We start from the raw sequence: 25,764 nt of genomic DNA on the forward strand, positions 1-25,764 counted from the left end.
TTTAGGATTAGGGTTGTTGGAAACTGGGATCTGCTTTAGGATTAGGGTTGTCGGAGACTAGGGATATGCATTAGGATCAGGAATTATCAGAAACTGGGGATGCACTTTAGGATTAAGGTTGTCAGGGACTGGTAATATGCTTTAGGATCAGGAATTATCGGAGACTGGAGATATGTTTTAGGCATGCTTTATTATTAGGGTTGCCAGAGACCGGGAATATGCTTTAGGATCGGCAATTGTTGAAGACTGGAAATATGCTTTAGGATCAGGAATTGTTGAAGAATGGAGATATGCTTTAGGATCAGGAATGGTCACAGACTGGAGACATGCTTTAGGATCAGGAATGTTTAAAGACCGGGAATATGCTTTAGGATCAGGAATTGTTGAGGACTGGAGATATGCTTTAGGATCAGGAATTGTTGAAGACTGAAAATATACTTTAGGTTCAGGAATTGTTGAAGACTGGAGAGATGCTTTGGAATTTGGGATGTCGGAGACTGTGGGTATGCTTTGGGATTATAATTGTTAGAGACTGGGGGTATGCTTTAGGATCAGGAATTGATGGAAACTGGTAATATGCTTTAGGATTAGGGCTGTTGGAGACTGCTGATATGCTTTAGACGTAGGGTTGACGGAAACTGGGGATACGCTTTAGGATCAGGAATTGTTGGAGACTGGAGATATGCTTTAGGATCAGGAATTGTTGAAGACTGAAAATATACTTTAGGTTCAGGAATTGTTGAAGACTGGAGAGATGCTTTGGAATTTGGGATGTCGGAGACTGTGGGTATGCTTTGGGATTATAATTGTTAGAGACTGGGGGTATACTTTAGGATCAGGAATTGTTGGAAACTGGTGATATGCTTTAGGATTAGGGCTGTTGGAGACTGCTGATATGCTTTAGACGTAGGGTTGATGGAAACTGGGGATACACTTCAGGATCAGGAATTGTTGGAGACTGGGGATATGCTTTAGAAATAAGAATTGTTGGAGACTGGGGATAAACTTTAGAATCAGGAATCATTGAAGAATTGAAAAACGGGGATATGCTTTAGTATCAGGAATTGCTTTCGACTGGGGATATTCTTTAGGATCAGGAATTGCTAGAGTCTGGGGATATTCTTTAGGATAAGGAATTGTTGAAGAATGGGGATATTCTTTAGAAACAGGAATTGTTTGAGTCTGGGGATATGCATTAGTATAAGGATATGTCGGAGACTGAGGCTATGCTTTAGGGTTCACCGTAGACTGGAGACACCTTACATGGGTCAGCTAGAGATAACTTACAGTCCCTTAACCACTTTACCACCGGAGGATTTTGCTGTCTTCCGTCCAGGCCACTTTTTGCGATTCGGCGCTGTGCGACTTCAACTGACAATTGCGCGGTCGTGCGACGCCGTACCCAAACGAAATTTACGTCCTTTTTTTCTGATAAACAGAGCTTTCTTTTGGTGGTATTTGATCACCTGTGCGATTTTTACTTTTTGCGCTATAAACAAAAAAAGAGCGTTTATTTTGAAAAAATAACAATATTTTTAACATTTTTTTATATGAAATTCCCCCCAAAAAAGATGTAAAAACCAATTTTTTAAAAATTTTTGGCCAATTTGTTTTCTGCTACCTATGTTTGGTAAAAAAAATCACAATAAGCGTATTTTGATTGGTTTGCGCAAAAGTTATTGCGTTTACTAACAAAGGGAAAGATTTCTGTCATTTTTGGTGTTTTTTTTTTTTAACGCGTAATGGCGGCGATCTGCGATTTTTTTTGTGGGACTGCGACATTGCGGCGGACAGATCGGACCCTTGACTGACATTTTTGACACTTTTGGGGTTACCAGTGACATTACTACAGTAATCAGTGCTATATATATGCACTGTTACTGTAAAAATGACACTGGCAGGGAAGGGGTTAATTTTATTGGAGAGGGAGGGGTTAATGTATGCCTGGTGCTTACTGACGTGTAGGGGGGGAGGGGCCTGAGTGAGTCATGGACAGATCGGATGTCCAGCTATGCTGAACAGTCCGATCTGTCACTATGGAGATCCGCCCGCTGTGTTTACACACAGCGGGCGGATCTCCACACTAGATCCCCGGCGATCGGGGCAGAGCAGCGGCAATCGCCGCTGCTCCTCCCCTGGCCCGACTCCCGCTGTGAATGAAAACAGCGGGAGCGAGCCTCCGGCGGCGCGCAAGCGCCGCCCAGAAGGGGGAGTGTCCAGTCACGTAATACTACGTGACTGGACGATAACGAACCACTTTGCCGCAGTACTATTACCGTACTCGGTCGGCAAGTGGTTAACAAATTGGTGTTTCCTCCTACAGTAGCCCACTCTAAAATAGCTTGCTTCACATTTGATATTGCTTTCTGAACAATTCATTAACCACTTGCCGACCCACCACAGTACTTATACTGCGACAGGGTGGCTCCTAATGGTGTAGGGACATAGCCGTACCTGTTTCCGGTTTTCAGGCGATTGCTCCCACCTGCCTACCCCCCCTGTGATTTGACACAGTGGGAGTTTCTCAGCAGATTTCGATTTGACACAGTGGGAGTTTCTCAGCAGTTTTCGGCCAGTGATTCATGCCCAGGACCTGCTGGTCACCTGTGTCGAATCACAGCCCAGAGCTCTGTGTTGACAATCAATACAGAGTTCTGTACAGAGGAACGATCGCTTAGTTTTTTCCCCCTGCAAAGCAGGGAAAAGAAACAAATCGATCTTTAGTAAATATCAACATGTATTATACACTTTACAAGCCAGTGTCATTAGTACGGTGACTATGTATATTATTAGCACTGATCACTGTATTAGTGTCACTAGGGAAGTCAGTGTGGCAGTTAGTTCCTACAAAGTGTCAGGTAGTGTCAGATTTCCCACCACGCTATCACACAGCCCCACTTTAAGTCCCTAATCACCATCATTACTAGTATAAAGAAAGTCAATTATAATTCCATTATACAGTATATACCATTGTTTGTAGACGCTATAACTTTCTCGCAAACCAATTAATATACACTTATTTTTTTTACCAAAGACGTAGCAGAATACATTTTGGCCTAAATGTTTGAAGAAATTTAATTTATTGGATATATTTTATAGCAGAAAGTAAAAAAATATATATTTTTTTCAAAATGTTTCATCTTTTTTCGTTTATATAATAAAAAATAAAAAAAAAATAAACACAGTGGTGATCAAACACCACCAAAAGAAAGCTCTCTTTGTGTGAAAATAAAACAATAAAAATGTAAATACAGTGTTGCATGACCGTGCAATTGCCAGTTGGGCTAAGTTCACATGTAGGCGTTTTGGGGCGTTTTTCTGCTCTAGGATCAGCTCAAAAAACGCCCAACAAGACAAATCCTATTCATTTCAATGGCCCCTATTCACATCTGAGCATTTTGACATTTTAAGCAAAACGCCCAAACGCTTAAAAAAGTACATGAGCTTCTTTTTGGGCAGATTACAGGCGTTTTTATTTTTTTTCCATTGGTCACTTGTCAACCTAAGTACCAAAAAGCCACATGCAGCCCCCCCAGCAGTAGGTTGGGCACCGGGGCACTATAGGTAAATTAACTTTGGGCTATTTATGTTTTTATATTTTGTTACATTTCTTTGTGTTCTATTAAAAAAGTGTCCCCTTCTGTGGTGATCACATAAAGGCTAGTGATTATGCGCAGCGAAGCGTCACATTATAATGACCCAGACTGTGACATTGTAACGGAGACGCTGCGGCCTCCAGGTCTCTTTGCATCTCTCGCCCAGGGGACTCCTTAAATTTTGATTGATGTATCTGTCTCTTCCAACAGGGTGATCGAGAATCAGAAGGACTTGTTGAACCTAACACAGGCGGACATGAAGAACTTCAGAGAGCTAAAAAATCTGTGAGTACTCAGCCCTCGCTTGTCTCCCAGTGGACAGACATTAATTTTTCTTGTCATCACGTCTCCCATAGCCACCAGGGGGGAAGAAAGATGGATGGTTCAGGATGTTTAGGGAGTAGGGAAGTGACCTTGAATGAAGGGATGACCTGAAAGGAGAGTGTCTGAGGCAGGATGGGAACCAAGGTCAGTGCAGCATCCCCTTAAAGGATTGGGCCATTTGTGAAACTCATATTTCATCGTCAACTGTCCCGTCTTCATTTTAATTAAAGCTGGTGTTATATTATGTTTTACATACTAAATCTGCCAAAGCATCCTTGTTCTGTCCAATAAAGTCCTCCTAGGGCTAAAATACATTGGCATTTGTAGTTTTGCTTCCAACAGTTTATGAAGCATATTTGAAGGATGTGTAAAGCAGAACTTGAGTTGGATTTAAGGGAACAATGTAGGTTAAAGTGACCTCAACTTGATCTTAAAGTTAGCTCAGAGGTTCATGTATGCTAACCCTATAACCACTTTACCACCGGAGGATTTTGCTGTCTTACGTCTGGGCCACTTTTTGCGATTCGGCGCTGTGCGACTTTAATTGACAATTGCGCGGTCGTGCGACGCCATAACCAAACGAAATTTACGTCCTTTTTTTCCCACAAACAGAGCTTTCTTTTGGTGGTATTTGATCACCTGTGCGGTTTTTACTTTTTGCGCTATAAACAAAAAAAGAGCTTTTATTTTGAAAAAATAACAATATTTTTAAAAATTTTTATATGAAATTCCCCCCCAAAAAAATGTAAAAATCAAATTTTTTTAAAATTTTTGGCCAGTTTGTTTTCTGCTACCTATGTTTGGTAACAAAAATCACAATAAGTGCATTTTGATTGGTTTGCGCAAAAGTTATTGCGTTTACTAACTAAGGGAAAGATTTCTGTCATTTTTGGTATTTTTTTTTTTAACGAGTAATGGTGGCGATCTGCGATTTTTTTTGCGGGACTGCGACATTGCGGCGGACAGATCGTACCCTTGACTGACATTTTTGACACTTTTGGGGTTACCAGTGACATTACTGCAGTAATCAGTGCTATATATATGCACTGTTACAGTAAAAATGACACTGGCAGGGAAGGGGTTAATTTTATTGGAGAGGGAGGGGTTAATGTATGCCTGGTGCTTACTAATGTATGTGGGGGGAGGTGACTGAGTGAGTCAGGGACAGATCGCATGTTCAGCTATGCTGAACCCTGCTATTTGTCCCTGCCTGTTACTTAGGAGATCCGCCCGCTCTGTTTACACAAGCGGGCGGATCTCCACACTCGATTCCCCGACGATCGGGGAAGAGCAGCGGCAATCGCCGCAGCTTCTCCCCTGGCCCGACTCCCGCTGTAACTGAAAACAGAGGAGCGCGCCTCCGGCGGCGCGTGAGCGCCGCCTACAGGGGGAGGAGTCCAGCGACGTAGGTCTACGTCTCTGGACGATAACGAGCCACATTGCTGCAGTAGCAGCAATGTGAGCAGACTTCAAGTGGTTAAGCAATAGTTTAATTTGTCAGTGTTGATTTAAAAGTCCAGGTCTACCTAAATGAATAAAAGGTGAATGGTCTTTGGAGACCAAATACAGCGCTTACTGTTAAAATAAACTAATGGATAGCAATATCCATTCCAAATTCTATGATAAATGTGAGTATGTAAACAAAAGGTATATCATAAATTAATATCAATAAGAAATACTTTGGATCATCAAAATTCCCAATAAATAATTAAAACAGTGTCATAAAGTGCATAAGTGACTGGGTGTATAAATAATAAAATTATAAATTAATAAATCACAATCAACAATATAAAATTGAATAAATGAACAGTCCAGAGAATATGGTGACTTTGTGCTCAAAAAAAGGTATAATGTCTTTAGTGAGTGAATCTTCAGAATTCATGGTGCACGTGCTCAGGCTTGATTGGCTATGTCAGCAATTTCTGGTCCCAAGTGAATTAATAAGTTGGGTCACTTACCAGATCTAGTGGGTCCTAAATGCCATATGGCACTAGAACCATTCTAGTTTATAAGACCCCTGGGCTAGATGGGTTCCCTTTATGTGTGGTCCTATGGGCTGGTAACGGCTCCTTAGGCTCCAGGACAAACAACCAGGTGTAGTAGGGAGGGAAAAAGAATGCTCCAAATAGTGTAGTATGTTAGAGTTCAAAAGAGTTTATTACCCAATATACGGGTTCAAGATAATAAAAAGCAGAAGTACAGTGTCACTGGTGGTCAGCGGTGCGGGCTGCACGTCCTCCTCGCGGTATGGTGAGCTGGCTTCCGGCTTGCGCTCCACCTGCGTGACGCAACGACGCTATGCGGTCCAAGCTGACGTGTTTCGTCACTTCCGATGACGTCCTAAGAGCTACCTAAATTAATGCTACCTTCATTAATCCCCCCTGGGTTTGTTCAGAGCCAAGTCCAGGTCCAAATCCAAAAATTGAAGGAAGGGGGGTAGGCGCCACTAAGTGCGGTATTATAAGGAATGCATTTAATGCAGAGGATTAAAAACACTTATAAATGGGTAAGGAACGATAGGCATCTCTAAGAGTGGAGGTCTATCTCCTACTGCTGCATCCTGGAGGACTTGATCGCTCCAACGTCACTGGGGATGAAGGGCTGTTGTTCCTCCGTAGTGCTTCCGCGTTTGGCCAGCATGGAACGCAGAAGAGGAAGTGACGTCACCGGTATGGGGCAGGGAGTCCTGAACACAGAGTCCGTGGAGACTAAAAAGCGAGGTTACGCTCCTTTTCAAGGCCAAACGTGGAAGCAGGCCTGCAGCCCCAATGACGTTGGAGAGATCAAGTCCTCCACGATGCAGCAGTAGGAGATAGACCTCCACTCCTAGAGATGCCTATTATTCCTTACCCGTTAGTAAGTGTTTTTAATCTTCTGCAATAAACGCATTCCTTATAATATGGCACTTAGTGGCGCCCCCCCCTCCTTTCTTCTCTCTTGTACATGCACAGAGCATGTGCACACTCTGAGAATGGCAGCCTAATCACAGTGCAACCAGCTTCCTGCATGGACAGCAGACTCTATTTCCCAGCCCTTTCTTTAACAAGTTTAGGTGACTCTGAAACATTGGAATCTTGGAGCGCCAGACTCCCATTAATATTGTTTCTCTCTCCCAAATCCAAAAATTAGCTGTCATTTTTGGTCCAATGTTACCTTGTCCCATCCCTCCTGGGTTTGTTTAGAACTGGGTTCAGGTCTAAATCCAAAAGTCAGCTGTCATTCTTGGTCCAATGCTTCCTTCACCAAGCCCTCCTGGGTCTGTTCAGAACCAGGTTAAGGTCTTAATCCAAAAGCCAGCTGTCATTCCTGGTCGAATGAGCTGCAGGCCTGGGGATTACAAAGTGGTGGGAATGCTCATGATATCATTGAGCTAACATGGCCATATTAAGTCAATGACATTAGACGGTGGCAGCTCGTGGACCAGGAATGGCAGCTGGTTTCCAGATTTGGACTTGGGTCTAAACAAAAGCAAGCTCATCCCTACTCCTGAGCTAAATTGAACTACTTTAACCCCTGACCGGTCCTTTACTTACCTCTGTGGCACAGCAGCGGTGTGTACGTCCTTGCCTATGAAATTCTCCTAAGTGCTGCCTTTACATTAACTTGAATGGGGCCATACTTTGAGATCCTCATTAATAATCCAAAAGTTAACTGTCTTTCTTAGTCCAATGCTACCTTCACTAAGCCCTTCTGGGTTTGTTCAGAACCGGATTCAGGCCTAAATCCAAAAGTCAGTTGTCATTCTTGGTCCATTGTTACCTTGTCCTATCTCTCCTGGGTTTGTTCAGTACTGAGTTCAGATCTAAACCCAAAAGTCCGCTGTCATTCTTGGTCCATTGATACCTTGACCAAGTCCTCCTGTATTTGTTTAGAACCAGGTTCGGGTCCAAATCCAAAAGTCAGCTGTCATTCATGGTCAAATGAGCTGCAGGCTGGGGGATTACCAAGGTACGGGATTGCTTGTGACATCTTTGAACTAAAATGACCACATTGCTGTATTAGGTCAATGACATTGGACAGTGGACCAAGAATGACAGCTGGCTTCCAGGTTAGAACCCAAACTAGTTCAAAATAAAAGCAAGCTCATCCTTAATTCTGAGTTAAACTGAACTACTTCACCCAGCCCATTACTTACCTCTGTTGCACAGCAGTGGTCCAGTCCAGTGTTTACATCCTTAGCTATAAAAATCTCTTAAGTGCTGCCCATACCTGTAAATTAACTTGAATGGAGCCGAAGTTAGAGATCCTCGGTAAGTTACTTCATTCAAGTCAATGGGAACTCAATGGTGCTCAAATGCAGCCAGCCTCCTATGGTTAGTATACAATTGAATTTCTAGCTTGCTCCCAACAGATTATGACGAATTTTTGAAGGATGTGGAAAGCAGAGTTTGAGTTGGATTTAATGGAACAATGTACGCTTAAAGTGACCTCAACTTAACTTGATATCATAGTTAGCTTCGAGGTCCATGTAGGCTAACCCTTAAAGCAAAGGTTTTGAAGGACAGGTTGATTTAAAAGACAAGCTAAGGTCTACTTAGCCAACCCCCCCCCCCCTTCCCATCCCACCCTTAGTTAGTCAAAAACTGTAAAGCCAGATGTCATTCCTAGTCCAATGAGCTGCAGGCCTGGGGATTACAAAGTGGTGGGAATGCTCATGATATCATTGACCTAACATGACCATATTAAGTCAATGACATTAGACGGTGGCAGCTCGTGGACCAGGAATGGCAGCTGGTTTCCAGACTTGGACTTGGGTCCGAACAAAAGCAAGCTCATCCCTACTCCTGAGCTAAACTGAACTACTTTAACCCCTGACCAGTCCTTTACTTACCTCAGTGGTGTGTACGTCCTTGGCTATGAAATTCTCCTTAGTGCTGCCTTTACATTAACTTGAATGGGGCCATATTTTGAGATCCTCATTATATGGTCTCATTCAAGTCATTGAAGACTCAATGGTATACAAGTGCAGCCAGCACTGAAATAATTTTATGCCTGAGGATGGAAACACCGGTCCAGACCTTGGTTGTGCAACTCAGGTAAGTAAGGTGCTGGGGTGGGGGTTAGTTCAGATGTCCAGTAGTATTAACAAGCAGAATCTGCATATAATGAACAAAAATGTATGCATAGAGTTGCAAGATTGTTGATGAAAAATAATTACGGATAAAATGATTTACATTAAAAGGACCTGTACTCAAGGAATATGCAGGTTGCCATTGCTGATTACATTTCTGAAAATGCTAGCTGCCTGGCTCTCATACTGATCCAAAAATCTAAAGGTGAACTTCAGTTTACCTTCGAATTTGTATAGTTTTACAGGCTCCTTTCCTTGACTGAAATTGCTTACTCTGTTTTCACTGCACATTGTGAGCTTCTCACAATGCACATTGGAAGCTGCAGTAAATAAGATAGAGCCTGCCTCATTTCCTAGCTGGAGTACTGTAGTATCATTTCATTTTATCGGCCATTTCAGATTAAGTACAGGCTCACGTTAGGGTCCTTGGTACGGGATTTGGGGACAATTATTCAACTGATCCTTAGTTGCTTTTATGTTTTGTATCCACAGGACCATTTCTAACACCGGGCTCAAATATATTTCTAAAGATGCTTTTGAGATGAATCCCAATATGACTCACATGTAAGTGATCCTTCTGTAGAGCTGATTTTGTTTCTTTCTTTTTTTTTATTTTGGAATGAAACACAGAGCAAAGAATGGAAATCGTGAATCAAAAAGAAAATTTGCTTCATATTTCACCTTCTAAAAGATGATTTATTTTTGTTAATATCCACCAGACCAATGTGTTTACTTCAAACAGCCAAAACTCCAAATTTGAGATTACAGGTTCAAATCAGGTTTTTTAAGTACCTAGTAAAGGGGCCTGTTACATGAATATTCGGAAACAAACATGATTATTGAGCAGGCACAAAAATGTGCCAGTGAGGATCTGGCACATCCTGTAAAGAGCTTCCAAATCCCAGGGGTACTGTCCACCTAGACCTCAATTTCAGGTCCAACTTTGACCCTTGATCACAAACTTATGACAGTGCCTTGGTGGCTATGGAAACAAGCTACTTGGATTGTAAGGCTGCTGGATCCAAGGTCATGGCAACTTGGATGGTGCATCCAGGAACAGGGAGAGAAAGCTCCATGGACACCGATCTATAGGATCAATATAAAGGGTGCTTGAAGACACATTTGGGCTTTCAAGGACCTTGTAAAGGGACCTGTTATGTACATATTCAGAAAAAAACATTAATATTGAGTAGGCATAAAATTGTGCCTTGGTGGCCTTGGAAACAAGCTACTTGGATTGTCAGGATCCTGGACCCGAGGTCATGGGAACTTGGATGGTGCAGCCAAGAACTGGGAGGGAAAGCTCCATGGACTTGGATGGTGCATCCAGGAACAGGGAGAGAAAGCTCCATGAACACCCATCTATAGGATCGATATAAAGGGTGCTTGAAGACACATTTGGGCTTTCAAGGACCTTGTAAAGGGACCTGTTATGTACATATTCAGAAAAAACATTAATATTGAGTAGGCATGAAATTGTGCCTTGGTGGCCTAGGAAACAAGCTACTTGGATTGTTAGGCTCCTGGACCCGAGGTCATGGGAACTTGGATGGTGCAGCCAAGAACTGGGAGGGAAAGCTCCATGGACTTGGATGGTGCATCCAGGAACAGGGAGAGAAAGCTCCATGGACACCGATCTATAGGATCGATATAAAGGGTGCTTGAAGACACATTTGGGCTTTTCCTTGTAAAGGAACCTTTTATGTAAATATTTAGAAAAAAAACATTAATATTGAGTAGGCATAAAATTGTGCCTTGGTGGCCTTGGAAACAAGCTACTTGGATTGTCAGGCTCCTGGACCCAAGGTCATGGGAACTTGGATGGTGCAGCCAAGAACTGGAAGCGAAAGCTCCATGGACTTTGCAAGGATCCTGTAAATTACCCTGTTACGTGAATAGAACAAAACACTTTTATTGGGTAGATATAAAAACGTGCCAGTGAGGATCTGATACGGCCTTCAGAGAGCTTCCCAATCCCAAAGTTGCTGTCCACCTATACCTTAATTTCAGGTTCAACTTTGACTCTTGACCACAAGCAAGCTGCTTGGATTGTGAGGCTGCTGGGTCTGAGGTCATGGCAACTTGGATGGTGCATCCAGGGACAGGGAGAAAAACCTTCATGGTCATCCATCTATTGTATTGATATGATGGGTGTTTGAAGACACATTTGGTGCCTGTTTGTCTGTTTGATGCCTTTGTTTGTTGGGCATCACATTTAATTACTGTATATAAAGCAAATTAACCCTCTTTGAAGAGGCACCAAAAGCAGCTTTGATGTCACCCCCACAAGCAGCTAGAGAAGTAAAGGTGATCACGTCTCGCTTTTGATTCTGAGATTGCATACTAGAGCTACAATGTACAGCCTAAGGGTCACGTCGAGCCAACATTTTTTTTTGTGACCCTCTACTACTGACTCTTGGACCCTGTAATCTATGACGCCTTCTCTATCCCCACATACTGGACACCCTTCAATATTTGACTCCCCCTCCATGCCCCTTATACTGGACAGCCTGTTATCTGTGACTACCCCTCCACCCCACATTCATACTGGACACCCAGCAATCTGTAAACCCCCTCCACCCTTCCATAATGGATACCAAGCTTCTCTTGATGCTTTTACTCCACTCACTCACCAACCTCTTCCAGGGCTTATCTTGCCCCACCTTTATTCATTGTGGCATGTTTGCCAACTTCGCCATCCCCCTTCCCCCCCCCCTTTTTTTTTTTCTTCCCCTTCTCTTTCTTCTCTTCTTTCTCTCCTCTCCTTCCTCTCCTTCTCTTCCCTTCCCTTCCTCGCTCTTCTACCTTTCCCCCCCTGGTGTCCTTTACATTTCTGCCCCTGCTGGGTGTACGGTTGCCTCCAGGCAGGCCCGATAGGTAACCCACCCCTTACACGTCCCGCGCATCAATGGCTTGGCCATTGTAATACTGACTACTCCAGCTTCCCCGTCCCTGGGAGCTTTGCACCCAGGGTATGGGCCCTGCCCCGGACCTACCCCGACCGTATAATTTTACGACATGTGGGGTTTCCTTGCTTTTAGGAGCCTCCCCTCCTTCTCTTTCTCTTTCTTTTTGAATTCGCAGAACGTTTGGGTTTGGCTCTGTCCTCGGATACTTACTTCCTTTTCCTTGTTTTGATGTCAACCAGATGCCATACTGTGTACTTTTCTAATTTGTTGTTTTTTTTTTTTCCTGCTACCATTATTATGCTTCCGGTCCTCATTGACTCCCCGCAATTTTCAGGCCTTGGCTATGTTCTTCATCTCCAAGTTTCTGTATGCTTACATGTTTCATTTCAACAGTATTGTACTGATGTTTGTACACTTTTATACCTCAATAAAAAATTTTTGGAAAAAAAAAAAATGGATACCAAGCAATCTGTAAACCCCATCCACCCTTCCATACTGGACACCAGACAATCTGTAAACCCCCTCCACTTTCCATATTAGACACCAAGCAATCTGTAAACCCCCTCCACTTTCCATACTGGACACCAAGCAATCTGTAAACCCCTTCCACCCTTCCATACTGGACACCAAGCAATTTGTAAACTCCTTCCACCCTTCCATACTAGACACCAAGCAATCTGTAAACCCCTTCCACCCTTCCATACTGGACACCAAGCAATCTGTAAACCCCTTCCACCCTTCCATACTAGACACCAAGCAATTTGTAAACCCCCTCCACCCTTCCATGATGGAAACCCAGTAATCTGTAAACCCCCTCCACCCTTCCATATCTGACACCAAACAATCTGTAAATCCCTTCCACCTTTCCATACTGGACACCAAGCAATTTATGACTCCCCAAACATCCCCCCATACTGGATACCTTGTAATGTGTGACTTTCCCTCTTTCCTCCACCTATTGGTTACTCTGCCTTTGACTCCCCCTCCACCGTTCCCATACTGGAAACCCAGCAATCTGCAAACATTATACAACATGTTATAGTTTTCTGCTATAAGCTTATGCCGAGAGATGTGAAGATTAGACTTTATTATCTGGGGGTTTCCTGTGGATGCACCTGATCAAAGAGATTTCTTTACTGGTCTTTAAAATACATGCATGGTTTAATGTAAAATAAGGCTAATTAAACTGCGGTTTGCGCGTTATAGTAATTTGGAGTATTGACTTATTCAGAAGCCTTGATCCTTGATTATCCTGTGCTGAGAGCGATCAGGATATTAGCACTTCAGAAAAAATAAATCAATTGTTGCACTCAAAAGGGGACATCCTAACACCAGTAATAGAATAAACATCAACATGGAATAGTCCATGATATATAGGCAGGCCAGGGCAGAAGAAATTTAAGGGGCAGCAAGGTATCAAAGGCTACCTATGAGAATGAAACAATTCAACAATGATATTGCAAGACCATTGGATGTATGTATTTCAGTATAGGGAATTGTGAAGCCACAATTGTAGTTTTAGTAAATCAGTTTTAGTAAATCAACATCTATTGTTTTTCATTTTTGTTTCACTTTAAGCAACATTAAAAATACTGCTCCTTTAAAAACACTTTAAAAAAAAAAAAAAAATGTTGCATTGATACATGTCCCCCATGGCAGTACCCAGGCCCCCATCCCCTTTTTATGGCCAATTCCTGGAAATTTAAGCCTTCAAAATGGACACTTTAGAATTTTTTTTCAAATGGACACTTTTGATTTTGGACCAGAACCGTGAACCCTATTAAAGTCTATGGGACCCAAGCTTCCCATAGACTTTAATAGGGTTCACAGTTCTGGTCCAAACTTTTGCGATGTTCGAGAGTTCTGGCTCAAACTGAACCAGGTGTTCGGCCTAAACTTATTAGGTATTAGTGAATGCTTGCCGGTTGGGTCAGCCCCTGTCTTCTTATATGTATTGGATAAAGTACGTTCTCCTGTCCAAAATTCACAACTCTGTTCTTCCTGTCCACCTGGGAGATGAAGGTGTTTCAACTCGTCCATTCTTCACTATATAAAAGAAATAAAAAGTGCAATGGGAATGAGGGAAATCCTTTATATTGGGCACAACAAGTGTTCAGATCCAGGAACTCGAGGTAGACATCTCATGAAAAGTGATGAGTCCCCAAGTGATGGAAGAAACTGTCATGGTTTTTCACTCTAACATCCATTAAACACTGAAATTTTGGGTAGGCTGACTTTATTGCTATAACTTGCCTTTTTTTCCTTTTTTTTTTCCCAATTTAAATCCTCCTTTTACCTTTACTGCCATATTTTGCCCATCATTGACAATATAGCCTTGGAGGCTTCACTTACACTTAGGCAGATTTTGTCTTGTTGTTGCTAAGATGGCATACTGAGCACTTGTTTTGTTGTTCTTCAAAATTATTAAGTGATTTTCTGGAGCGTTCCTAATTGCGGGAAAGCGATTTTGGCAGGGTGCACAGTGCTAATGGCGTTTTTTGCCACCGAGGTGATTGGGATGAGTAATTAAAAATAAATAAAAGGCCATGGTATTTTTAAGGTTTGATGGGAACGTATTTCTCTTAGGTATGCATTTCCTTCTCCCTGGATAGCGCACTTCTCCTCTCCCGAACCTACCTGCTGCTTCCTGACTAAACTAGGTCTAGTTATTAGCCTCCATCATGGGGATTGTCGCTGATCATTTCCCCATTAACTAATTCAGTTTAAATGCTCAAGGGGGATTCACAGCCAATTAGCTTACATATAAAAAAAATATTCTAATTATTTATTTTTATTGCTCTGCACAAAAGTATAAGAATGATAATGGTACATATAACATTTAAAAGGCCCCGAGTCTCACCATTCTACCATTTCATTTTTCATTTACTGGAATGACTTAAACTACATATTGACGCAGTAAATTCCTGTAGTGCAGAATTCTAACAAGGTTGCTTAATACTAGACAATGCTAGATTTTGGATGAGAAACATGGCTTGGGATTGGTTTTCCAAATAATATATGGGTTCAATAAAGGATGAGAAGACCTGGCTGCAATCTGTGTTCCATTTCATCCCAAAGCTGTTCGGTAGGGTTGAGGTCAGTAAATTCCTGTAGTGCAGAATGCTAACAAGCTTGCTTAATACTAGACATGACCAGGGAATTCACCAATTCTTGTCCCTTCATTTTTCTCAAACACAAATAATGACAGAAAAGTGTTTAATTAGCCTTTTATGTGCCAGCTTTATCAATTCCATTAATAATAGGATGCAAATTATCATGGGTCACTCTTGCCCAGAATGACCCTTTACCAGTGCTGCAACCAAGGCTAACCAGACTCGTGTTGTCACTCAAAAGCCTCTCCTAGAATGTCTTCTACAGCAGGAGTGCTCAACTTGTGACCTCACACCAGGGAAGTGCATGCCCAGGGTCGGCAACCCATTGATCGTGTTCTGGGCTTGCAAACCCACCACCCCAGAGCATCAGAGTGCTTTGTGAAAGCAGGCGACCGTGGAGGGAGCTGTAGCCACATAAGCCAATGCTTCCTCTGTAGCGCTGGCTCCTGTCCCAGGAGGAGTGGTACCAAGTTGACTTCACCTGGGATCTTGCTCCAGGGGGCCTGTGCGGCCTTCCTGTCACATTCTCTTTTACACATGGACAGGACGGGTGGGGAGAGAGACATATACAGAACCGATCCTCCCCACTTTCCTCCTGCAGATGCTGAAAGCCAGCTTCTCCACCTCTCCCCTGCATTCAGCCACTGCAGGAGGAAAATGTTTATTATGCTATTCAAAATATCAAATGAGGAATTCTGAACCATGTTATTTTATTGTGGCCCGTGAACGGTTACCAAATTATTTAAGTGGCCCTCGCTCTTCAAAGGGTTGAGCACGTCTGCTCTACACCTTCCCAAGTCACCTCTTCTTGAACTTCTTCTTCCTGTGCTGCTACACCCCACAGGCTCCAACCTGGAGTGTTCTATAGGCACATATTTGGTAAGTTCAGTACATGCTTGAAATTTCCCCAGGTACACCTTTGGACAATTTCCCTGAATAATATAAAGGAAAGTGCCCAGCTTTAGTTAGGTGCTTGAGTATAAAGGTTCCTATTGTTCCTGAGCCCTGGTGTTTACTCTGAGTCTTGTACCCTTTTTCTACATCCTGAGTCTGGTACTTTCACCTTGATTTCTGTTTTGTTCATGTCTACTAAGTCTTCCTGAGGCCAGCCCTGACCTTCAGCTTGTCCTCTGCTTTGCATCTGCCTAATGACATAGTGCATTGTCTTCAGTTTGTGATTGCTTTAGCAGGGCAAGTCTTAGCTTTGCTGCCTTTGGGTGTCTGCAGCACAAGACCCAAAGCTTGTGTTGGGTTGTCACATACCTGGTAGGAAACTGAGATGACAAAGTTGGCCTCCCTTGTATCTCCAGCCGAGGCCCATTTGGGGGTGGAACAGATGGTGCTGAGGGAAAGGAGAAACATGAGTGCCAGAAGGTGTTGATGGAAGAACTTGCAGCTGGAGATGTGGGCTTGGGAGGTCTTGCAGGACATCAGGTCAGGAACCGAAGTGGAGAAGGAAAGACCAGCCAGGGTAAAGCACTCTGCCTGCACCATAGGTTCAGGGAAAGTAGCTTGTCGGAGCTCCAAGCAGAAAGGAGACAGAAATGTACAGTGGAGGCTGGAACCAGCAAGAATGCCAGCTGGAGAGGGGCACTCAGGAGCAGTATGAAACCGAATCAGAGACAGGAGCGTGGCCGCAGAGGCAACCAAGGTAAGTAGCAGGAAGGCACCAAGGTACAGAAGTGTAGGCAAAAGCGTGGTCAGGAACAGAGACGAGGTCAGGAAAGGCAGGCAGAAATACAGGCAGAATCCAGGGTTAGGCCATGTCATCAACAGGAATACAGGATACAGGGAAAAGCTGAAGACCAGTTAGCACTGATGATGAGCAGGAGCATCCTTTAAATTACCCATCTTGTGCCAACAGGAAATGTGTCCTGCGCACATGTGTCAGTCGACTTACTGGAATTCCTTTACTGGTTGTCCTGGTAAAGACTGGGCTTCCCTTTGTCAAGCTCACACCATCCAAGGCTGCTATGTAAACCAAATAGTCATACCAATATAAATACGATGACAGCTGTCAACAAATGTCTCCAGGAAGGCATTTTTCAAGTCCACCGACATAAAGACTTAACTAAGATGTTCCCATCCCCAGCCACGCTCCAACAACTTGAAACAACAATGTACTCAAATTGTAGACTTCAGACTTCCTCCAGCAGACCAAGCTCAGGTAGATTCACCAACAACTGGGCAATGGGAAGGCGCCATTCTACTAAATGTGCTCCCATTTTGTACAAACCCCAACTACGTATAACATTGACTTCCAAAGACTTCACCTGCCTAACTTTTATGATGATCATACTGCCACTGTCAGGTCACCTGTGGCCAGGTGACAACTGCACCCTGTTGGAGGCAGGGGTGCAGCGCAAGGTAGTGAACCCGATAGCTGACTTCTGCGGATGGACCGGAACGTGAGCCCAAGATTCCCCAGGGCGCAGAGTCTAAGACCCAGCAGGTGTTCACCAGAGCCTCTAGTGGTGAGGATGAACTTAGCTGCAGCTGGGCCCAGGTCGCAGCCCCTGGGGTCCCCCGGGTCACGCTCCGTAGGGAGAGAAGGGAAGCAGCCACTCAGGACACACGGAATGGTGATGGGTAAGCCGAGGTCGGGGTAACAGGCAGGCGAGGGTAACCAAGGGACACGCCAAAGGTTAGGGTAAAAGGCAAACAGGAATAGTCAGAGACAAGCCAAAGTCAGTACACAGAAAGGTAGATCAAGCACACGGCAGACAGGAAACAAGGAACAAACACTGTTGAACAGCAAAGCAGACCTGCAGTGCACTGGTTAATATAGACTTCCTGTGATGACCTGGGGTGGGATTGAACAGGAAGGAGAGATGATAAAAAGGAACCAGAAGTGAAGTCCGGCCTCTAATACAGACATGAAGGAACAGGTAAGCTGCCAAACACTATTGCAAGTCCATGACAGCCACCTAATCCTATTTTCTCTTATTATTAAGCAATTTGGGTAGGTTGATAACTTCTCTCTCCAGCCAACCTCTCTTGAATGACCTCCCAGCCAACAACACATTTTCCACCTCTGTGGCACCTCCCTATCTTTCTGATATTTGGTTGCCAGGACTACTACCTTAAAAATTAGCTGTGTCTTGTCTCATTTCTCCCCTAGTCATCAGTCCCCCCATCCATTTTTTTTTTCTTAATATCTCCTTTTTTTTCATGGTTTCCTTGCAGTAGCTGACTGCAATATAGCTAATATAGCCAAGCAATTTAGCAGTGAATGCAGCCTCAGTGCATATGTTGCATACGGTTAGTGTACCCATATGTACAATGCATTACAGTTGTCAGGTGCAACTAAAAAAAAAGCAACAAATGCAAAACAAGTAAAAAATGTTGAACGATTTTGTCAGACACCACCAATCTGCCCAACCTTAGATCACCCCCAAAAAAGAAGGTAAATAAATCCTTTTTCAGATGGCTAATTGCAATTAAAGAAGGCCGTCAAATAAAAAACAGATCCATCAGAATTCAGCTTACAACATTATCCATTTACTATCGCTCACTTCAATTGTAAATGACAAACGCGTAAACAGCTGCAAAACTGGTCCTGGTTTTCAGAGCACAGACATCCGTCACTGTGGTGGGCCTTGGCAAAGGTAAACTAAGGTTTATGCTGAGGGATGTTTTTATCATGCCACAAACACTCATCATCTGTGCGTGATTACAATCAATGTTTAGATGTCGTAGCTTATTGTTTTTGTATTTGTGTTTTGTCTCTTGTTTGGTGCATCATAGTTCTGCTTTGTTTGCCTTTGCAGTTCCGTTTGAGATGCTGTTGGCTAAAGGCCATTAAACTGGGACCTTGATCTGGGGGGAGGATCTGTGTTCAGATGATTTTCCTTTTCAACTTTTAATCTTGAAAGGGAAAATTAAGTCAAAAGAGTTTTAAAAGCCAAAGGAAATGAAAGAGGGCATGCAAATTGCCATAATCTATAGCAACCAATCAGAGCATTTGTGAGGTCAGGTACTGATGTTGGATGGAAGAGTTGATTCATAATTGGCATTTCAATCCATCCCAAAGGTGTTCGATAAAGTTGATAAGGTTGAGGCCAGGGCTCAGTGCAGGCCACACCACACCAAACTGGTCAAACCATGTCCTTACGGAAATGGCCACCATTTATGAGGTCAGGTATTGATGTTGGATGGAAGAGTTGGTTCATAATTGGCATTTCAATCCATCCCAAAGGTGTTCGGTAGGGTTGAGGCCAGGGTTGAGTGTAGGCCACACCACACCAAACTGGTCAAACCATGTCCTTACGGAAATGGCCACCATTTATGAGGTCAGGTATTGATGTTGTGTGAGAAGACCTGGCTTCCAATCAGTGTCCCAATTAATCTCAAAGCTGTTCATTAGGGTTGAGGTCAGGGCTTTGTGCATGCCACCCAATTACCTCAAACCATGGAGCTTGTTAGGTCAGGTACTGATGTTCGAAGGAAGAGTTGGTTCATAATTGGCATTTCAATCCATCCCAAAGGTGTTCGGTAGTGTTGAGGCCAGGTCTCAGTGCAGGCCACACCACAACAAACTAGTCAAACCATGTCCTTATGGAAATGGCCAACATTTATGAGGTCAGGTAATGATGTTGCGTGAGAAGACCTGGCTTGCAATCAGCGTCCCAATTCATCTCAAAGCTGTTCATTAGGTTTGAGGTCAGGGCTTTGTGCAGGCCACCCAAGTACCTCAAACCATGGAGCTTGTAAGGTCAGGTACTGACGTTGAATGGAAGAGTTGGTTCATAATCTGCATTTCAATCCATCCCAAAGGTGTTCCGTAGGGTTGGGGGCCAGGGCTTGGTGCAGGCCACTCTGGTTTTCTCCCCAACAAACTGGTCAAACAATGTCCTTCTTAAGAAAGAAAGATTTTTCCCCTTGTGGTGGGACTTTAGAGGCACTCAGAAAAGTCATAAACATGGTATATAGAAAATATATACCATGTTTATGACTTTTCCTGAGTGCCTCTAAAGTCCCACCACGAGGGGAAAAATCTTTCTTTCTTAACAATTAAGGGATGTGGCACCTCTATCAGAGCCCTCTCTGAGAGCAACCTGTCTTAACTATGTCCTTATTGAACATGGCCACCATATATAGGGTCTAGTATTGCTGTTGGATGAGAAAACTTGGCTTGCAATCGGTGTTCCAATTCATCCCAAAGGTGTTCAGTAGAGTTGAAGTCAGGGCTTTGCATAGGCCACTTGGGTTCCTCAACATCAAACTAGTCAAACCATGTCCTTATGGAAATTGCCACCATTTATGAGGTCATGTATTGATTTTGGATGAGAAACATGGCTCTGGATTGGTTTTCCAAATAATATATGGGCTCAATAAAGGTTGAGAAGACCTGGCTTGCAATCTGTGTTCCAATTCATCCTAAAGCTGTTCTGTAGGGTTGAGATCAGGGCTTTGTGCAGCCAACTCAAGTTCCTTCCCACCATACTGGACAAACCATGGAGCTTGCCTGATATGCTGGAACAATATAGGTATGTATGGTCGTATTATATGAAAAACCCTAACAAGAAACTTCTTGCATTTTGTTCCTTTGGTCTAGTTTATATATCTGTAGAAGTGTTTCATTCTATCTGCTCAGTAAGACAGGCCATACTTACAAGTGGGTTGAACCAAAAAAAGTGTGTGGATGTGGGAATCCTTCCCACTGAGTTATTGTATTCTAACAGTGGGGAACCTTCTCGGCCATCAGAATATACTGATCAGTAGTGCTGGCTATAGCTGGTTGCACTGATTGTTCAGGAAAAAATTGTCAGTAGATTAACTTCTGTAAAAACCAGCCTACCCATACATTAATCAAAATTTGTCTGGTTCAGCAGGCATCGGCCGAATTTCGATCCATGTAAGGCAGCTTTTAGTGTAAAGACATGTTGACCCTGGCAGAAATCTTATCATCTGACAATTTCCTCTGTCTAACCTGAACTCTTATCAGTTACATTGTTACCAACTATCTCCACAGACTTTAGAACACTTCCTGCTGTGTTATGGAGAAAAAGAGAGGGGGAAGTGTTTGTAGTCCTGTCCTAGGACAATGCTCTGTGACATAGATACAGTGCAGTAAGTAAGTTCTGTCATCCCAGAAAGTGTTACTGACAGGATCACCAAAACTGATGCGGCCACCACATCTAAGGACTGGTAATCTTCATCATATTACACATTTGGTTTTGGGGTTAGATACACTTTTTCACGGTGTGTCCATGATCAGGGGCATAGTAAGGGTATGTCCCCTGCCTAATTATTTTATAATATAAAAAAGCACCAGTGGGATGAATAGTTCATTTTTTGTGCCTTGGCTCTTCATGGGACCTGTAATCAGGGGTGTGTCGTCCCCCCCTTAATATTTTGCTATGAAAGGTATCCCTCTTTCCCATCCTAGTAAATTAGGAGCTATGGGGTGAGTGGTTTGGTGATATCAGTATTTTCTGCGGAATTTGATATCGAGGCAGCTGGGCTCAGCCAGGACTGACAGCAAACGCTCATTTTCACTCCCCTGTGGCCAATCATTGACCTGACGAGAGCTGAAATGGATCCATCCCCACCACCCGGGGCAGCGTGGAAACGATCCTCTGCGCACAGGCACGTGCAATGGTATTTACAGCTGTTTGGATCTGTCGTCACCCAACTAAATGCAGCCGATAATGACACACTTTTCTCATTAGACGCCGGTCACAAAGGAAAGAACCAAGACATGAATATGATGGGAAAATGTTGACAAACCTCCAGAAAATTGTAAAAAAAAAAGTGCCTAAAACAAAGTTTTTAGTAGAGTTCATCCTAGAGAGGGTCAGTTTACCAAAAAGTGATACTTTTGTAAGGCAACCCCTTATGCTGGTGTATGTAGTCCTATTTCCCCCTCATAGCACCCTAGCCAGGCACACAGCATATTCTTCACTCTTCCACTGGCTCCAAAGAACAGTCTAGGGCAGGGATTCTCAACCAGGGTTCCTCCTGGGGTTGCTAGGGGTTCCTCGAGCAATAGGCAATTAATGCCTCTCAGATAAGTTCCCAAGGACACCATTGTTCCTTTTAGCTATCTGTAAGGGGTAATTCTTCCCAATGATGAGAAGAGTAAGGAGCATTCCTCCCACTGACTGTCACACTAATGTGTCATGAGTTGGAGATTTTAAATTTTTAGCAGGGGTTCCCCGGGACCAGAAATTTATTTCAAGGGTTGCTCTGTGTTGAAAAGGTTGAGAAAGGCTGGTCTAGGGATTTCTTTTTGGGTTTTGTTATTCAAAACAATGAGCTTTAATAGGGTTAAGGGGAGCATGGGATACCTCAATAAACAGTAGAATTTGATAAGTAGAGGATTTCTAAACTTTCTGGCAGCATTTGTATGGTGACATTTACTAGTACTCCTTGCAGCAGTTAAAAAGCTACACACAGTCACTACTCTTCAGCCTAGGGGACATTTACTCACATTTACTCACATAGCCACAGGATCATTGGTCGCTTCCTGCCGATATCCATCAGGCTCTTCCTAGGGAGGGAGATATAGACCATAGGACATCTGGACTCTTTCTCACCATTGTCCTCCTGGCTCTCTCCAGTGAGCTTCTCCAGATTCAAACTAGATCCCCAGACTCAAGCTTGCAAATAGACCCCGCAGATAACCCTAGCTGGGACCTTGGGGTCTTCCTGAAGGCTTCATCTAAAATTCTGCAATGGGGCAGGTCTCCTCCGAGCAGGACTAGACCCAGGAACACTGCACCCAGCTGCTCAGGCCTCATGCTATTTATGGGCTCTCTCACCACCTGCTGGGCACAGCTTCCCAGGGATTGGCTAGAGTTCTTCCTGCCACTATGATTCTATAATCCTCTAGAAGACAGGGAGAAGTAACAGATCAGCAGCCTGTGAGACATTGAATAGCCCTAAACAATCAACCCCTGTTCTTCTGATTACAGTGGGGCCAACTAAATTTACTGAGCAGCCTAATCTACGCTAGGAGGGTGCTACACTTTGGTTATATGCAGAGTGTGGTGAGCTAATCAGTTCCTGGCTTGTTATATGTTTTGGGGACTCTACTTGGGGAATTTTCTCTCATGTTGCACACTCCGTCATGGAAAAAAAAATGCAGAATTAAACAGGGATAGTGCTATTGCTGGCAGCATGATCACAAGCTTGATATACTAAAGCCTAAGTTTAGTAAAAAAAAAATTAGAACAAAAGACATTACTTACAGTCAATGCAACATGTCCCTTGTGTTGATGGCTCATGCTTTAGTTGAAAACTTCTTCTTCCAATCCACCCCCTATGTAATCTTCTGGTGTGGCAGAGGTCAACAGAGTTGAAGAACCTGTCATATGCACTCCTCAAGAGTACCAACTATGTCCGACCTTTCCACCCCCGCCTCCATTTATAAAAGCTGTACTATAGCTTCCATGAATGAAACATGGCCTATGTGTGGAGGACGGGCAGATGAATGGAAGGTCAACCTTCTGCATTCATAAATCCTTTTTCAATGATGGAAGCTATAGTACAAATTTTGTGAATGGAGGAGGTGGGAGAAAAGGGCAGGCATAGTCAGCACTTTTGATAGGTGCATATGACAGGTCTCTCAGCTAACCCCATTGCAGCAGAAGACTATGGTGGCAGAGGTAGGGGGCATCAGAGGACAGAAGAATTCAACTAAAGCACTAGCCATCAGCACACATCACATTGACTGTAAGTAATGTCTCTCGTGCTGATTTTTCTATATTTTTGACAAAAACTTAGGCTAAAGGATCCCACCGCTGCAGCCCCCAAGCCATATACATGAAGTAAATTAAAATGTATACATTGGAATACATTAGCTCAGTGGGAGTGATTCCCCCATCCACACATTCAATGTGGAATTGACTAACTTTTTTCATTTACCCCCCCTGGTTGAACGAAAAAAAAACAAATCATGGCATGTCTTAGTGTGACAGTTACGGGGGGCGGTTTATTTTAGGGTTACATGGTGATGAGAGTGAGAGCAAGTGCTGGGGCTGGGGTTACAGCAAGGGTCCGTATTAGGGTGGGGTTACAGGGAAGATTAGAGTTACATTGAGGGTTACTGTTGGGGATTGCAAGTAGATTGATGGGAGGGTGATTGTGAAGGTCAGTGTTTGGGTAACAGGGAGGGTTGGTATGAAGATTACAGATAGCGTTACAGGCAAGCTAGTATGAGGGTTAAAATAAAGGATTATGGGGGTGGGGGGGTCAGTAATAGGGTTAATGTAAGGGTTGGGGATGCAGAGAAGATTTGTGTTAGGGTTACATGGAGGATAAGTGTGAGTATTTATGCTAAAGATACAGAGAGGGTTAGTGTTAGGGTTGGGGTTACAGGGAAGATTAGTAATAGGGTACATTGAGGGTTAGCATTGGGGATTGCAAGTAGGTTTATGGGAGGGTGAATGTGAAGGTTAGTGTTAGGGTAACAGGCAGGGTTGGTATGAAGAATACAGATATGGTTACAGGCAGTCTAGTGTGAGGGTTATCTATAGGATTAAATGTAGGGTTAATAATAGGGTCAGTGTTAGGGTTGGGGTTACAGGGAAGATTAGTGTTGGTGTTACATGGAGGATGAGTGTGAGAATTAGTGATGGGCTGGAGTTACAGAGAGAGTTAGTGTTAGGGTTACAGGGAAGTGGAAGGGACAAACTTCCCTTCCAACGGCAGAGTCAAAGCATGTTCCCGAATATTCTTAGGGAGTCCATCTAGCCGTCTGGTTCAAAAGTCCCTTATGGGAAGAATAATTTTAAGGTTACATTGGGGGTTAGTGTTGGGGATTACAAGTAGGTTGGTGGGAGTGTGAAGGTTAGTGTTAGGGTTGTGGTTATCAGGAAGATTAGTGTTAGGATTACATTGAGGGTAATTTTAAGAATTAGTGCTAGAGCTGGAGTTACAGAGAGAGTTACTATTAGGGCTAGTATTAGGGTTGGGGTTACAGTAAAGACTAGTATTAGATTTACATTGAGGGGTTAGTTTAGAGGATTACAAGAATGCTGGTAGGAGACTGAGAGTGAAGATTAGTGTTAGGTTAATAGGAAAGGTTGGTATGAAGATTACAGACTGGCTAGCATGAAAGTTAGCATGGGCGGGCTAGTGTGAGCATTTTCATTAGTATTACAGGGATAGTTAGTATTAGGATTAAGGTTACAGGGAAGTTAGTGTATTATTTAGGGTCACAGAAAAAGGTAAATTAATGGTTAGTGTTATGGATGAGGTTAAAGGGAGAGTTAGTGTGAGGGAAAGCCTTAGGATAGGACATCACCCTTTGAGCTGGGAGCTGGGAGCTGTAAACCCAAGTTAGTTGGACAGTTAATGTTAGGGAAGGGTTACAGGTAGAGTTAGCTTGAGGAAAGCCTTGGGATATGGCATTACCCTTTGAGCCGGGAGCTCTAGACCCAATTTAGTTTGATGGCTAGCATTAGGGATGGGGTTAGAGGTAGAGTTAGTTTGAGGGAAATTCTTGGGATAGGGCAACATTTTTTGAACTGGTAGATCTAAACCCAAGTTAGTTTGATGGTTAGTTTTAAGGATATTGCTACAAGTAGAGCTAGTTTGAAGGAAATCCTTAGGATAGGGCAACACCCTTTTGAACTGTTAGCTCTAAACCCAAGTTAGTTTGAAGGGTAATGTTATGGATGGGTTACAGGTAGAGTTAGCTTGAGGAAAGCCTTGGGATATGGCATTACCCTTTGAGCTGGGAGCTCTAGACCCAAGTTAGTTTGATGGATAGTATAAGGGATGGGGTTACAGGTAGAGTTAGT

At 43.3% G+C, this 25,764-nt stretch overlaps 1 protein-coding gene across 1 annotated transcript in view; it reads left to right on the forward strand.

Annotated features, from left to right (window-relative positions):
• The window catches only part of NTRK1 (neurotrophic receptor tyrosine kinase 1), a 157,631-nt gene that overhangs the window by 60,462 nt on the left and 71,405 nt on the right, over positions 1-25,764 (forward strand). The window contains exons 2-3 of the mRNA XM_082275725.1: positions 3,807-3,881; positions 9,484-9,555. Coding sequence (XP_082131851.1) covers positions 3,807-3,881; positions 9,484-9,555 — 147 coding nt within the window. The remainder of the gene's footprint in view (positions 1-3,806; positions 3,882-9,483; positions 9,556-25,764) is intronic.

The sequence above is a fragment of the Pelophylax lessonae genome (assembly GCF_965119305.1).
Source record: "Pelophylax lessonae genome assembly, chromosome: 13".
Taxonomy (NCBI): domain Eukaryota; kingdom Metazoa; phylum Chordata; class Amphibia; order Anura; family Ranidae; genus Pelophylax; species Pelophylax lessonae.